The sequence below is a fragment of the Dermacentor albipictus genome, chromosome 3 (assembly GCF_038994185.2).
Source record: "Dermacentor albipictus isolate Rhodes 1998 colony chromosome 3, USDA_Dalb.pri_finalv2, whole genome shotgun sequence".
In the NCBI taxonomy this organism is placed as follows: Eukaryota; Metazoa; Arthropoda; class Arachnida; order Ixodida; family Ixodidae; genus Dermacentor; species Dermacentor albipictus.
In genome coordinates, this window is record NC_091823.1 from 114,643,706 (window position 1) to 114,658,445 (window position 14,740).

The window sequence follows — 14,740 nt, forward strand, 5'->3', positions numbered from 1 at the left end:
ATCCGCTAGTATATGTGCGAGAGAGAGAGAGGGGAAGGAGGAATGAGACGGGGGAGGTATAGGCTGGTTCTGAGGAGATGACTTCTCGGCGCATCGAGCTGCGGCATAATGCGTATACCTGCTCGAATTGTGTTCACATATAGGCACCGGAATTTTCTCTTTTTTTTTTCTTTCCAGTTCTCGCCTACGCTCATCTCGCGTTCTATACGATGCCTGACTGCGCGCTCTTACCTTGGTGCACCTCACCCCCCCCCCCCCCCTTTTCAGCGGCCGCATTATCTTAAGACCGCGCACAACGCATATGCGCTCTCTCCGCATCGGCGGCTGAGCGTCGGAAAGCCCGCAGAAATAACGACGACGACGGTTCGAACGACAACGCGGGCAAACAGAGTTCGGAGGAGAGACAGGGGGGAGAAAGCGCACGTATATACAGCACTGGATGATGGGGACGCTAGCAAAGAAAACACGCATACACGCACGGGTAGAGTGTTCTAGAATACGGTACGCACGGGCTAGCTCCGGTGGAGGTAACCGTTGAGCCGAGACCCTCGACGCATCGGCAGCAGCAGCATCAAAAGTAGAAGGGAAGAAACGAGCCTTTCTTTCTTTCCGCCGTGGCGGAAAACGCGCGCGCGACCTTTTCGCGCTCGGGCAGGTCGCAGCCACCAGCACGCTCGGTGCTTATAGACGCGTATACTGTACACGCGCTAGCTGTTTTTCGGCAGGATTGGCGGTGGAAGGGCCGCAGGGGAAGTGGGGGGGGGGGGGAGGGGGTGTGCATGTTGCGAAGGCGGATAGCTCTCGCTATCCCGGGCTAGCGCGCGTAATTCCTCGTCGTCGTCGTCGGAGCCGACCTCCACCTCCTCATCCGTTCGCATATGCGCGCGGGCGGGCGCTTTTTCTCCGTTGATTCGCCCCGGCGTCGTCGTCTCCTCCGCGGTGCTGCTGCTTATCCGCGCATTCGTATAAGTATCGGCTTTGGCGGCACCGCCGCCGGCCGAAGCCGCCGTGCGCGACGGAGAGCCCGTTATTATTCGCGGATTTTGGAGGCGCGCCTCCTCGCGGGTGAACTCGTTTTCGTGCAGGATCCCGTTAGCTTATATATGTATACATATATAGCTGTAGCTGCTCTAGCCAGCCTCTTTTAATTTGCGTTTTTGTCTCCCCCCTCCCCCCTCTCTCTCCAAAGGCTGATTCTTGTTTCGCGGCGGTGCGCGGGGTCGCGTTAGTTAGGGAAAGCCGGCTCTTCTTCCTTTTCCCTTTCGGGAGTGAGAGAGAGGGAGAGAGAAAGGGCGTCTCGTCCTTCTTGCGCGCACGCGACGCGCGGAGAGAGAGAAGGAGCCGCGGGATAACGGGGGCCGATGGGGGAAAGGGCGCGCTCGGCCCACCGTGCAGCGCGAGCGACTTTGCGGCGGCGGCGGCGGCTTCTGCTTTCTTCTCATTGGTTATGCATGAGCGGCGTTTTGAAATTTAGGAACAGATGTAATCGGGTTCGCTCGCTATCCGCCGTCCTCCTTTTCGCTTCGTTCGCCTGTTCCGTCTTTTCGGGAAGCGTATTTGCGTCGCATTTTCCCCGCCCGAACGAGTCGACGACGAAAGCCTGTGCGGGTCGCGCGAGGACGACGTGGATGTCGCGCGCCCACCGCCGTCCCGTTATACGCGGCGGGCCGGAGATTATCTTGCCTCGACAAGCACGGATCCGCCGCCAACGACGGCTGCCCGCTGCTGGGCTCCTTAATCCTCGCCGACGGTTTTTTTTTCTATTTTTACTTCTTCTTTACGGCGTCGCGAGGATCCTCGTTTTCACCGCCGTGGATGAGTAGGAGAAGGCGCGGCTTGAGCAGCGGCTCGCCGACCCCCTTTTTTTTCTTCGCGGCGCAAGCTTCCTCGACGAGGAGCTCCTCGTCTCGATGCGTCTTCTCGGCTCGATCTTTGTAGATCTCATCCTCGTATTCCTCCTTTTTTCTGTCACGACCGTCGTTCTTCTAGTAACCTCTCTCTCTTTTCTCGAGCGGATCATTGGCCGCGTTTTCTCGCACCGAGCCGAGAGACCGCCGATGCGTCGTTTAGCGTTTTTTTTCGCTGCGGCTTCAGGAGCGTCGCCACTGCCGCGGTTTGGAAAACGTATAGAGTCGTCTTCTAAAGTGTGCGGACCTCGGTACCTGAGAAAACGCTGTATTTCCGAACAATCTGTGAAAGTAGCCAAGAAAACCGCACATTACTATGTTGTTCGCATATGCTAATAAAGGCTGCACGTAGGAATGCCTAGCTGTGTGATAAGGTTGCGGAATTATTCAGGCTCCTCTCCAATACCGCGGTGCGTAAACCTTGACGCAGACTGCACACTTTGCTACTATACTGCTGCTGGGGCGGCGCCTACACGACGGCCGAATCCCGACCTCATTTGCAGAACGGAGAGGAAGAGGCAGAGAAGAGAAAAAAAAAAGCAAACACGAGGCGAGGCAGCCTGTAGGAAGTTGTATACCTTCAGCGTGCTGTGTTGTCCCTCCCTCCTGGCAGGCGTGCATTGTTTCTAGTGAGATGCAATCACTCGTGAGTGCACAAGAATACATTATCGGGTTAGTTGGTTCACGATGGGTAACTTGCAGTGCCCGACAATGGGACAAAGTGAGACACAAGCACACAGAAGTTAAACCGTGAGCAAAAAAAGAAACAGAAAAAACAATTGGCTCGCGAAGAGATTCCGACCCACAAAATGAAACTGACGACTGCACTGAAAAGTTCGTAATGTCAAGTTTGGACTGCAGTCCTAAATTTCAAGTTACCTGCATAGGCCTAGAAGAAAATCGGTTCATCGCATATAGAGAGAGTGAGAGAGAATTTATTTGAAGATATGCAGAGAGGTCGGGCCTGAGCTGGTGTGATCTAGCCTGCTACTCTGTACAGGGGGATGTAGGAACGAGGACGTAAAGGCTGGATAAGTGGCGATGATGACATAGAAGAAGGATGCACAACGATGAAGGCAAGTTCAGCATTCCCATGGTTATCAACAGCCTAAATAAAGGAAGTCATTCAGAAGTGTCATCCGCCTTCCAGAGCACGACATAATCCCTGCCTGGTCCGTATATACATTCGCTAAGGGCAAGGCATACGGCGCTAACTTAAGACTTAGTCGAAAGTCAGCGCTAGAACATAGCAACGAGCCCGTTTCGCAGGCACTGCTAATGTATGTCATGAGCGACAGTTTGCTGGTGTACCTGTCAAAACAAAATTGAAGCACAATGACTGTATTCAGCTATTCATAGCCTATGGGCTAGAAGTTGGAGGATGAGAAATAAACACGAAAAGGCACAAGTAGCGAGAACTGGGCAAGTTGTTCGAATGCGTTGGTGATCTGTAAGCGCCACAAAACGGACACGGACGAAAAAGGAGAGACGTTCACAGGCGCTGTCTATCAACTGAAGCTTTAATACACACAGGTAGACAATATATATACGACGCGGAAGCACCAAAGCGGGAAAAACAAATACAAAAACTAAAACCATCACCTTTCACGGCAGCGCCGCTCAGCTCATGCGTGTTACGCCGATACTGAGTTCAATTCATCCTGCGATAGAGTGAGCGATGGAGGGCTGATTACCCATTCGTGCGCGTGCTTGCGGATAACGGGTACCATCGACTCTTTGATTCTCCGAATCACTGCGAACGACAGTTACGTACGAGACCCAACAGTAGGACAGGTCGCTTTTTTGTTTTTAACACTAAATCTCAATCATGTCATTCCGTGATGTTGCAATGTTTATCGCTTTGAATGTTCTAAAATCTCACGTATAATGCTTTCTATATAGCCAAAGCAAATATATGGACACTCCAGGCGAATTTGAGATGTCCCCATGATGTTCCGCAAAAAGTATAGGTGTGACAAGATCGCTGCACGCTGTGGATCAGAGGAAAGGCTTGAGAGGGTGAGCCGAGAAGGTTGGCGGCTTGGTCTGTGCCGTCTTACGGCGCGCTCAGTGTTGGAGAAAAACGTGATCGAGCGCGCGCAATATGGTGAGGGAGGGGGGGGAGGGGGCTGGCGAGCGCGCACCTCCTCCTCCAGCCCTGCCGCTGCTGCGCACGGCGCGGAATGCGCATCTTGGAGGCAACCTGAGGCGGGTGAAATGCTGGGCATGCCGATGTGGCTGATGGCTTCATGCACGCTGTCTCCCCACGCGTTTAGTGTTGGAGTTGGCGTAATCTCGAGTTTGTAGCACGAAGTGTTCGCTACACACTACCGAGTGTTGCAACAGCGAGCGTACGCGGTCATCGAGTGTGATCTGTTCATGTCTGCCCTTAGCTCGTGACATCATACTTATTACTTTAATTAGTAAGCGAATTTCTATGCAATTTATATGACCGATAAAACTACTCACCTTCGCGTAGTTCTAATACTTTGTCATCGCTAACACTGCTTCGGCTTTCGGGCGAAGCTGTCGCTATCCTTCCCGAGACAACACATATCCTTTTTGACAACACACCGTAGGAGAGTCTGTAAGAGCCCACCTAATGAACTGTCCATTTCAACCGCCGCTTATTGACTGGGGCCACTCGTTCGCTCCTCACTCGCACAGCTACATCCAATCAGCATATCAGCAGCGGCTGAAATGGACAGTCCAGCAGGTGGACTCATACATAATATACTTACTGGTCACTAGCACCACCACTAGCCAGCCCCAATAGCCCTATGATATTTATCCACGCTCTTCCCATCGTTTGCCGAGTACCGCTTCAAGCTTGCATTATATCCATGGTAATTATTAGCTATAGCACAGCCCGATTCTCCGCTGTAGCCCGCGGGGAATCTGCTCAGTCGGGGAGTATGTCGTTCGGCGCATTTCCTATCTTTTAACGAGCACTTGGGTCACAATAGAAGGCGGACAAGTCGTGGTTAGAGCGCTCAGCTAGAAGTCGCAGACAAGCTAATTCGTTTCCCCTCACCGCACCATTCTTTAAATTTTCTTAAGCTTTAGGTTCTTTGCTACGATTCAATGTTTCAGCGCATGATCCTTCAGTGCAAGCTCTGGCGCGGTTCACAACGTATAGCTGAAGAGATGTGTAGTGGGGAGTAATGAGGGGAATGTGGGGAGCGGCGCGGGCGAAAGATTGTGAGGGATAAATATAGTAGGTTGCCTGTGAAGGACCGCGATGGGAATATGGTGAGACGCCCTCTGGGTGGCGATTTGCGGCACCAGCTCAATTTCCGCCATGCCACCCGAGATCAGGCAGCCCGCGAGCTCGGAGGCCACGATACTTCTAGCGCCACCGCGCGAGTCGCTGCGTATATCACTTATCTGTCGTCCCGGACGCGTCAGGCGCTTGTCCTTGCTTCGCCCAACTCTGGTTAACAGCGCTCACTCGATTTACCTCCACTGCGCAGCACCCTACTATATCACACGGTCCTTTCAATCACTGCTTCACTGTATCCTTCACACAGCATTTACAGACGGCTTACCCGCGCTACACGCTTATTATGCGGAGAAACGACCTTCGAAGGCCAAAATTACATGCGCTCTCGGTGATAGTATGCAAGGCGCGCGAGCCACCGACTAATCCTAAATCCAATGCTACCCTATGTTCAGGGACGAGCGGCTTCGAAATTAGAGTGTCGCGTTGAGCTGCAGAGGCCGAAAGCTCGGCACAGTGACATTGCAGATGCTATGCACTGCGAAATGTAAGCGCCGGAAGCCACCCGGGAGAACCGCTAGCTCAGATGCATTGTGGGACACGGAAGACGACGACAAATGCTTACGAAACTGTTGGGGCCTGCCGGCCACCATAGGGCCACGACTTGCTCGCAATACAAATACAAAAAAGACAAGAAAGAGAGAGAAAGAGAATTGCGCACGCACCATTGTCGTTTCAATCAACGAATACGCAGATGCTTCCACTAAACGACAGTTGACTAAAATAATTAACACGTCGACTGACAGAAACTAAGTAAAACTTGAGTGCCAGCTCAATACGCGCTTGCTGGCAACGACACGTCCAGAGCAATCACGACACAGAGTTTCGCAGTTTCTTCAACTGCTTCGGGGATGAGAGCTCGCAAGACGCTCTCCGTGTGCTTGCTGTCGGCAGTAGGGAGCTCGTAATTAGCGTGGACCTCATAGCGGCATCATTAGCTTTTACTGAGACGGTCAGGTTTGCGTTTGTTACCAAACGGGAGCAGCGGCAACGCTGACAAGAGTGCTTGCGAATAGCGCTTGCATTCCTGCACACATAGCTCGCAATCAATCCGAGGGAAGGAGCGAACTGAAGTTGACACAGGCTTTCTCTTCCTTTCAGGCTTCTCCATATAAGGCGTTAGGAATCGACATTTGCCAATTCTTTATGAAGGAAGGTAACGTACCTACGTTTTTAGTGCAGACTTAACCCAAAATTAAGTGGTCGTTGGTATGGTAAGGCTGTTTGTTCCCGTTGTTGATGCAGAGTTCGACATTCAGTGAGGAATGCTGTAATAAAAGATTGTCTTCCTAGAAATATAACCAGTTGGCCGATGGTGCTCGTCCTGCCCATGCGTGTTAGGCGTTGCTCGGCGTTTTCGACGCCACATTCCCCGGGAGAAGCTCCAGCACGAATGACCAACTCGAGCGAGAGTTTCAACTGCCGTTTGCTCGGAAGACGACGAAAACGCGCCTGCTACGAGTCACGTGACGGTGTGGGCCTCCGCCTGATGTGCGGGATTTTCAAGATTACGGCTGCTCGCTCTCTCGCGCCTGGCGGTGGCCGAGCGGCGGCCTTACCTAAAGAGTAGTCTGTGGTGGATACAACGCCTGATGCAACTCGCCTTTTCAAGGGCAGAATACCAAAAAAAAAAACAAGGAAAGCCAGCTTTAAGAAATCCTACTGGAGACGCCTGTTTCATGGTCTTTTAATATTTCGTTGTATATATGTGAGTGTGCGGCGTGTGTCCAAAGTGAGGTTAGCCCCTAAGCTGAACGTGTCTCGCGGGAAGTTCGAGATTAAAATGTACTTCTGCGAGTCAAATAAATCCGCTGCGCCACTTTAAAGGCACTGCTCTTTGAAGATTATAGTTATCGGTCTCGGTTGAGATTTTGCGCGCGGCTCATGTCTGCCGGCGTACGCCGACAAGCGGAACAGCGCGCCCTGCTCGTTGACCCAATCGGAGTCGGTCCCGCACTTAACAGACCCACCACCCCAGGAAACCAAACGCATGCGGGATCGTTGTTTCGAATCGACAAAAAAAAAACTATCTTTTGGCCATCACGCAGATACGCAGAGGCTGCGAATTCACATCGACTGTATACTCGCCGAAACCCCAACGTGCCGGTGCTATACACAAGGGACATTAATCGACGTCGCAGTAGCACGCCTTTCCCGAACACGCACCTAAAACCAAGAAGACGAACCCTTTCGCTTTCACCCTCGATGACGGTGTGGACGCTGCGCGGCCGGCACAATTCGACCCCGCTGCCTCGTTTCAGCTCAGTAGTAGGACGCCGCGGCTACTAAGTCAACGCGACCAGCTTGAATCGACCGAGTACGACTTCCATTTTTTTTTTTTTCAGGCTGCTCAAACGATGGGCTAGTGTTTGCACCACGCAATCCGGCACGCGCTGAGGCCCCTGGGTGTCGACGCCGATAGCAGTCGAGCAAACGCTTCGAGAATGACGCAAGCACCGCTGTGGAGCTCATCGCAAAAGAGAGAAGCCGCGCCCGTAGGACAAATTAGAGAGAAATGCCGGGAGACTCCTTTTGCAAACAATAATCCCGCCCCAGAAACAGCCGGAGCCACGTAAAATGAATGCGAGCGAAGAGAAACGGTTCTGCGGAACAACGGCGGCGTAGATATTGAAAGGTGGAGCCCCGGGAAAAACGGTACAGGTGCGTGAAAAATGAAATAAACAGAAAAGAAACAAGGAAAGAAATTGCGTCAAGACAAGCAGAGGGGAGAAAGAGAGAGAGGGGGGGTATCCAGGCGGCGGGCGAGATCGAAAACAAAAGGTCGCTAGAAAAAAAAACACAAAGACGAAAAAAAAAAGAGCAAGCAGCTACAGGGTCGCTCGCGGCACTGAAGAGGTTCCTAATCCTCTTAGCATGGCCGTATTTCCCAATAGCGCTCGTCTATATCCCCTTTAGCTTCTCAGAGCCGTCTAATCCGGACTTAAATAAAACATGGGAAGGCCTAATGTAGTCAAGAGATTAGGCCGCGCGGGGAAAGGGCGCGCGCGTGCGAGCGCCAAACATCCGCTGGCCGGGGAAGGGGGAGAGACCCGGGAGCGGGCCGCCTTGCCTCCACACTCTCCTCCTCGCACGCACAACAACGCGCACAAACAGCCGATCCACGGACAAGCCCGGAGGCACGAACCACCACCACCACCGCCCGTGGACCGCGCAACCCGGGGCATAGCCGCCGCCGTCGCGCCTTTTCTCCCCCTCCTCCCCCTACTACTACTGGCTCGTCGTTTCGTGGCGTGTACCGTTTCAGTGCACCTGCAACCCGCCACCCACGCCCTCCCTAACGCTCTCCGGCTCAGTCCATAAACTCACCGTCGTTCGTGGTTCAACGAATTAACGGGCCTATACCAGAGCGGCGGACGCCGGTGGCGACAGCCCCGTCGCGACCCCCCCCCCCCCCCCTTAAACGGTCGCAGCGTGGAAGTCACTCCTCCGTGTAATTCTTGCGGGACGTTGCTCGGCGGCAAACGCCGGTGCGTGTGCCCACATCGCTGCTCGCGGCGCTGAGAGCAGCGGAACTACACTGCAGCCCCTGGCTCGGCGCTATCCCGAGCGCCATAGTTAGGCCGAACGTTTACACAACCACCAGTGCGTAGTAGATCCTTGTCGTTTAAAACTTCCCGCCGATAAGCTGGAAGTTAAACGCGTATAGCCAGAAGTGAACGCCTATAGCCGGCTAAATCTAACAGCTTTTTCGGGGGCCATGGCAACAGCGCTTGTCCCTGCAGCTCGGGAGAAGAAAAAAAACGTAACTGCTGGTAGACCGTCTTCCGGCAGTCAACTTTGCCGAGAGAGCAACACGTAAACCGTGAAATGACGCACACGATGCAAACCCGAATGCAATACACAAGGGGACAAATCTGGGACAGGGAAAAAAAATCATTAGCATTAAACACTCGCAAGCACATTGTAAGATTTTAAAGTGAAAAGGGGTGTAAACCTCTATAACTCACGCCCTTATAACCTGGAGGAAAGGGTGCGAGTTGTAATGAAGCTTACACCCCTTGTAATTTTTAAGGGTGTAAATTATTTCACAGTGTATGTGGGTCAGGGACGGCAATGAAGACGCAATAGGAAGAAGGGCACGGATCTTTATTAATGCCGCACGTAATACCCCGTAGTCGAATTTTTCCATCACTACCTTAAGTCCATTCAAGATCACCTTCTCTTGTAGGTGCTTTTCCTTCTCCCCCGCCCCCTCCTGCTTTCAGAGCTTCTGTCCATTAGCATGTCAGCAAAGTATCGGCCACTTACCAGAGCGTCCCCGAGTGCCGATATTGAAGCGTGTGAAAAAGACTATAGCGCGGCAGGAGCCGGCGCAACACACTGCCTGACAACGAGGCCCGTCGTCGAGGCCGTCCGCGAAGGGGACCGGATGCAACGCACGCAGGACACTCGCACGCGAAACTGGAAGCACCAATAACGCCACTAGTAGTCATCCGAGCAAACACGAGTGATCGAAACCGGGCCAGAATGACTCGCAACAGTTATTTCCCAGCAAAGCAATCGGACGATATGTAAAAAAAAAAGAAAAAGAAAGAACGGGCGAGAGCACCTCTCCACAAGCCCCCGTATGACCTAACACACACACACACACACACACACACACACACACACACACACACACACACACACACACACACACACACACACACACACACACACACACACACACACACACACACACACACACACAATTTGTCCCCAGATTGTCCCCTCTGTACAAAGAAACTCCTAAATCTACGAAATGCGTTTCGATAAGAAAGCTAGGATAATGCGAGGAACGAATGACAGCGGCGATGGCAAGCATACGCACGCTGACGCCCTGCTTACGATGACAGCATTACATTTCCGACATCTTGGATCCCGACAGACGACGTGTTATGTTAAAAGCGCACTTGCCGGCTTTGCACCCATCGTTCACAGTACCGCTACTAACAATCCATCAATGCTCCATGTCGGCGGGCTGCCGTCACTCGTCCCACAGAAGGTGCTGCCTGCGTTCCATTTAATCACCGCGTTTTGAGGCGCCGAGACATGCGATCTACCTTCGGTGATTTGCCTCGGCCGGGGCTCCTATCCAAATACACGGGAATGGTTAGAAATCGTTTGTCTCGGCAACCACTGCACCGAATTCGAAGAGAATCGTTGTACTTAAAACAAAGATAAAAAAGTCTAGTGACCATTGGAAGCGTAATTACGATTTAGGCCGTCAATCGACTAATAAGTATCGTTGAAAATCGCACTTTCAACAAACAAACAAAAACAAACAAACAAACTAACTAACTAACTAACTAACTAATTAAACTATCGCGTTTGCAAAGAACTCTAACTCAGCAACGAAAAATTACAACTCCGTGAACTGCACGTAATAACACTTCTAAAGCGGACAGAATTGATGTATTATACAACGCTATGAAATGTACCATTATTATGTGAGCAGGACGATTACAAAATAGTATTAGACATTGTAACAAATTCGGGTAAGCGTAAATTATATCGAATTTGTCCGCTTTAGATGCTCTAAGAATAGTCCACAGAAATGCGATATCTCTTATTGGCGGTGAGTTCTGAATTTGTAAACCTCGTGCTTCGGTTTGTTTACTTTTTCAAAGTTTTCGTTAAAAAATTCCCCAGGCCCTAAATAAAAGTAAAATCCGCTTCCAACAGTCACTAAAACCGAACTCTCTCTCCCAAATACGACCAATTTCACAAAAATTCGCACGCGGATTGTTTCACACAAATCGTTTCAGCGCTTTACACGCGCTTCAATAGCGGGCACCGGAGTTGGCCCCGAGCTTTCAAAAGCTTCCTCTCTAGCACTGCCATTTCAGGCACGGTCTTCTCGCGTTGCGCGGTTCGGCGCGTGTAGCCCGTTAGCTTCGACGCGGGCAATAGACGGAAAGACACGGGACCCGCGCGGCACCGCGTATGCGCACAGCAGGATTTGGTTGCCGAGGGTGAACGGGGAGAGTGGCTTGGGATGGCGTGGAAAGGAGGGCGGGTTATCCGCCTTCGCGCGGCGGTGATGGCCGCCCGAGCTTCTCACCCTCGACTCCCTTCTTCTTTCTTACCTCCACCTCCGAAAGCGGCTTCGCGGGTCGCTCGCGCGCGCACGCACGTTGCCGGCAGTGCTCTTTTGTTTTTTCTTCTTTTTTTTTTCGGAGCTCGCTATCCGCGCGCGCGCTTAATCTCGTCAAGGTGAAACTCCGCCGCCGCCAGAAGCCGCCGGGTCGGACCAGACCCGGCCCGGGGGTCCTCTTCGCCGGCTGCGCGCAGGGACGACCCGGGGGTCGAACAACAGGATCGCGCGACAGGTTTATCCCTTCCGCCCCTCTCTCTCTCTCTCTCTCTGCCTCCCTTTTCCCAACCCGCCGCTTGAACTCTCTTCTTCGTCCTTTCCGATCGCACCTTTCTCGGCGGCACCATCGCATGCGTAGGAAAAGCCGCAGCTATGCAACGGGTAAAAAGAGGGATGGCGCATCACGGGCAAAAAAAAAGATGGGGAGGCGCATCACCAGACTATCCCGTTTCCGTCTTTCCCGCGCCCTTCCTAAACCTCATCTCAACGCTTCCCTTTCATGGAGGGAGGTGCAGCTACGAAAACAGGGGACTAAAATCGGGAAAGGAGGGAGGACCGCGCGCATCATCCGATAGTGGAGAGAAGGAAAACGCGAGAGAGGATTAAAGGGGCAGAGAGAAAGAGAGGGGGGATATGGGGAAAGGGGGTTCGGGAGGCGGCGGCGGCAGGCGCGCGCCTCGCAAATCCCGTTAGCCGGGCCCCGGATCCGCGCGGCTCCGGAGCCGAGGCGCGGATTAAAGGCGGCGAAGAGGAGGAGAAAACGGGACGAGGGAGAGAGCGCGAGCAGCCCCCCTCCCTCTCCAAGCGACCGACGGAGACCGCCACGTGTTTAATATTACTTTTCATCCCTCACACCCTATCTAACCCTTCCCTCTCTCTTGTCTCGCTTCTGTGGAAACGAAAACGAAGATTCCTCCTGCAGAAGGCAGGGAAACGAAAGGAAACGGCGCCGCGTCTAGGGGGCGAGGAGAAAATCCTCCCCCAGCCTCTGCTGCCACGCTCGTCCCCCATAGCCGCCCAGAGTCGCTCACCTCCCTCCCCCCTCCCCCCCCCCCCACTCACACACTTCCGCACGTGCTCCTTATGACTATATATCCACATACGCGCGCCGCGCGCGGATTATGTAAACTCCCGCGGGGATGCGAGGTAAAAACAATTTGCTCAGCGACGAAAGAATTCCGGGGGTGGATTTTCACGCGCGGGCTTACACCAGGCTGATGCGCCATTTCAACGGAAGCCCACGCTGCATTTTCGTTGTTGTTGTTGTTGGGAAGTGGGTTATTGCCATTTTCATTTCCTTTCCTTTTCTTCTCTCTCTCTTTCGTTCTTTGTGTGGCAGGGAAAGGTGGGAACTCAAAAGCGCGGTGCGTTCGTAGTCGCCGCATTAAGCAGGAGACGCACGGTACGATTCGGCGTCCGATCCGACGTGCGGCGCCGCATGCTCCGGCAGGCAGCATACGACGATTCGGGGCACACGGTGCGTGCATCCGAAAGATCGAGCGGAGCGTAAGCTCCGCCCAGATCCAGCCCCCCAGCTTGACTTCATATCGACGTCGAGAAACGCAATATAAACAACTCTGCACAACACTGCTTCGCTTTACGCGAACACTGTCAATAAAATTATGCCTCTGCGAGCGACAGGACACTTTAGGACGGCGCGTTGTCCACTGACGACTCCGCTAACAGCCAGCGATAGGGATGGTAGGCCTGGCTAGGCGGACGCCGCGGCCGACGGCGTTTATACGATCAAACCCGAGCTCGTCGAAGAGCGCTTATTTTTGCCAAAACAATTAACGTTGTATACTTAAGTCGCCTATAATTAAATACAATTGGTTTACTCGACGCTGCCGTTGCGAAAGGCAAACGTTCAAGCACGCTCGCGTACCGTGCATTACGCGCGCGTTGACGAACCCCTAGGTGGCAAAAAATTTATCCGGAATCGCATGGTGACTTTGAGGCACGTAAAACGTCCCAAAATTTAAATCTTTAATTTTTTTACGCTTCCAACCTGTGTTCCAGCAGGTTGCACGTCGTCCGACATCGGTTCTCGCGTACATGTTGTAATATACGTTGTTACAGCCCCCCCTTATTACAATGCCTTCGCGCCCCTTAGAGCTGCAACGAATGAAAAAGGAAATGTGTTCGGCAAGCAGGGGAATCATGGCAGGGCGCTGGGTTTGGGACCCCTACGCGTAGGAAGTATGATTGCTTCGACTCTATGTGGAACCTGTCGGAACGCCTGTCGGAAACTTGTCGTCGGATGCGACTGTTCCTATACGACAGGTGGTGCGTCGGATCGCGCCTGCTATCGCGTATCGCGTCCTTCCCCGCCGAACACGCACGCGTCAACAAAGATGGGTCGCTGCTCAGGGCTGGCGAAGAAACCTGGCGGGGGAATTTCGTTGAAAGTTTGCTGGACGTCTCGTTGGCCCGAGTAGTCGCACGACTGACGTTAGCCACGACCACGTGAAGCAAACAGAACAATGAAGCAGGAGAAAGCATATAGAAGTGAGTTACCACGTTTAATCGATACGTAGAAATCTTAAGAGAAATGAAACTGAAACAATAAGGTATAGCTTGGCGCAGGTGGGGATCAGACATCCGCATTATGCACGCGGTGCGTCGCAAATTAGGCTATCACGGCGGTCATACCTCCGGCCACATTTTCTTAGGTATGTAATTTTGTACAAGATTAACCCCGGAAGTATTAGCGAGTACAACTCACAGCTACGGTGGCGGACATGTAACGCCCTTCCAACTACAGCAGTCATGCAGTACGTCAGCTTAGAGGCAGGCAACTGGCTAATAGACTCTCGCACGCCAATCGAGATTGCCAAATTCGAGGCACTCGCTATGCAACGAACGAGACGGAAATAAGGGGACCTGGCGGGCCTCGGCTTCACGCACCCGCGTTTAACGTTTCGAACGCTTGCCACACGGTAAACGATCGAGTGATGCGGAAAACAGAAGACAAAAGTGCCTTCTGGGATTTATCACTCACGGCCAACGCCGCGGACGCCGACACCGACGACACCGGCTTTTCTGCGACACGAGCTCCTTAACGCTGTCGCGTTAAAGGATAGACGCGCGCAGAGAGAAGGGCGACGCACCTTTGGCGCAGATGGCCTCCGACGGCGAGTAGCCGAGCTTGGTGAGCGCGGTGCGCACCAGGTCGGCGAACAGGGCGGCGCTGGGCACGATCGCGTAGCTGTCCACCTCGACGGACGGCTGCTGGCTGTCCGTCTGCGGGCTCGGCACCCGCTCCACCACGCAGTGCACCGGCAGGGTCTTGCCTGAACGAGAGAGGGGACGGCACGGTTGCACTGGTGAGAAACACTGAGCGCGGCGCGCACGAAATACGCACAGGCGCAGCAGCCACTGTATAGACCGGCGGAACAGCCACGCTGTCTTTTTATTTATTTATTTATTTATTTATTTATTTATTTATTTATTTGG

At 53.0% G+C, this 14,740-nt stretch overlaps 1 protein-coding gene across 2 annotated transcripts in view; it reads right to left on the minus strand.

Moving 5' to 3' along the window:
- dve (SATB1_N and homeodomain domain-containing protein dve) overlaps positions 1-14,740 on the minus strand; it is an 84,460-nt gene that overhangs the window by 18,859 nt on the left and 50,861 nt on the right. For both annotated transcript variants that reach the window (XM_065450290.1, XM_065450291.1), the window contains one exon: positions 14,395-14,577. In XM_065450290.1, the coding sequence (XP_065306362.1) occupies positions 14,395-14,577 (183 nt within the window). The remainder of the gene's footprint in view (positions 1-14,394; positions 14,578-14,740) is intronic.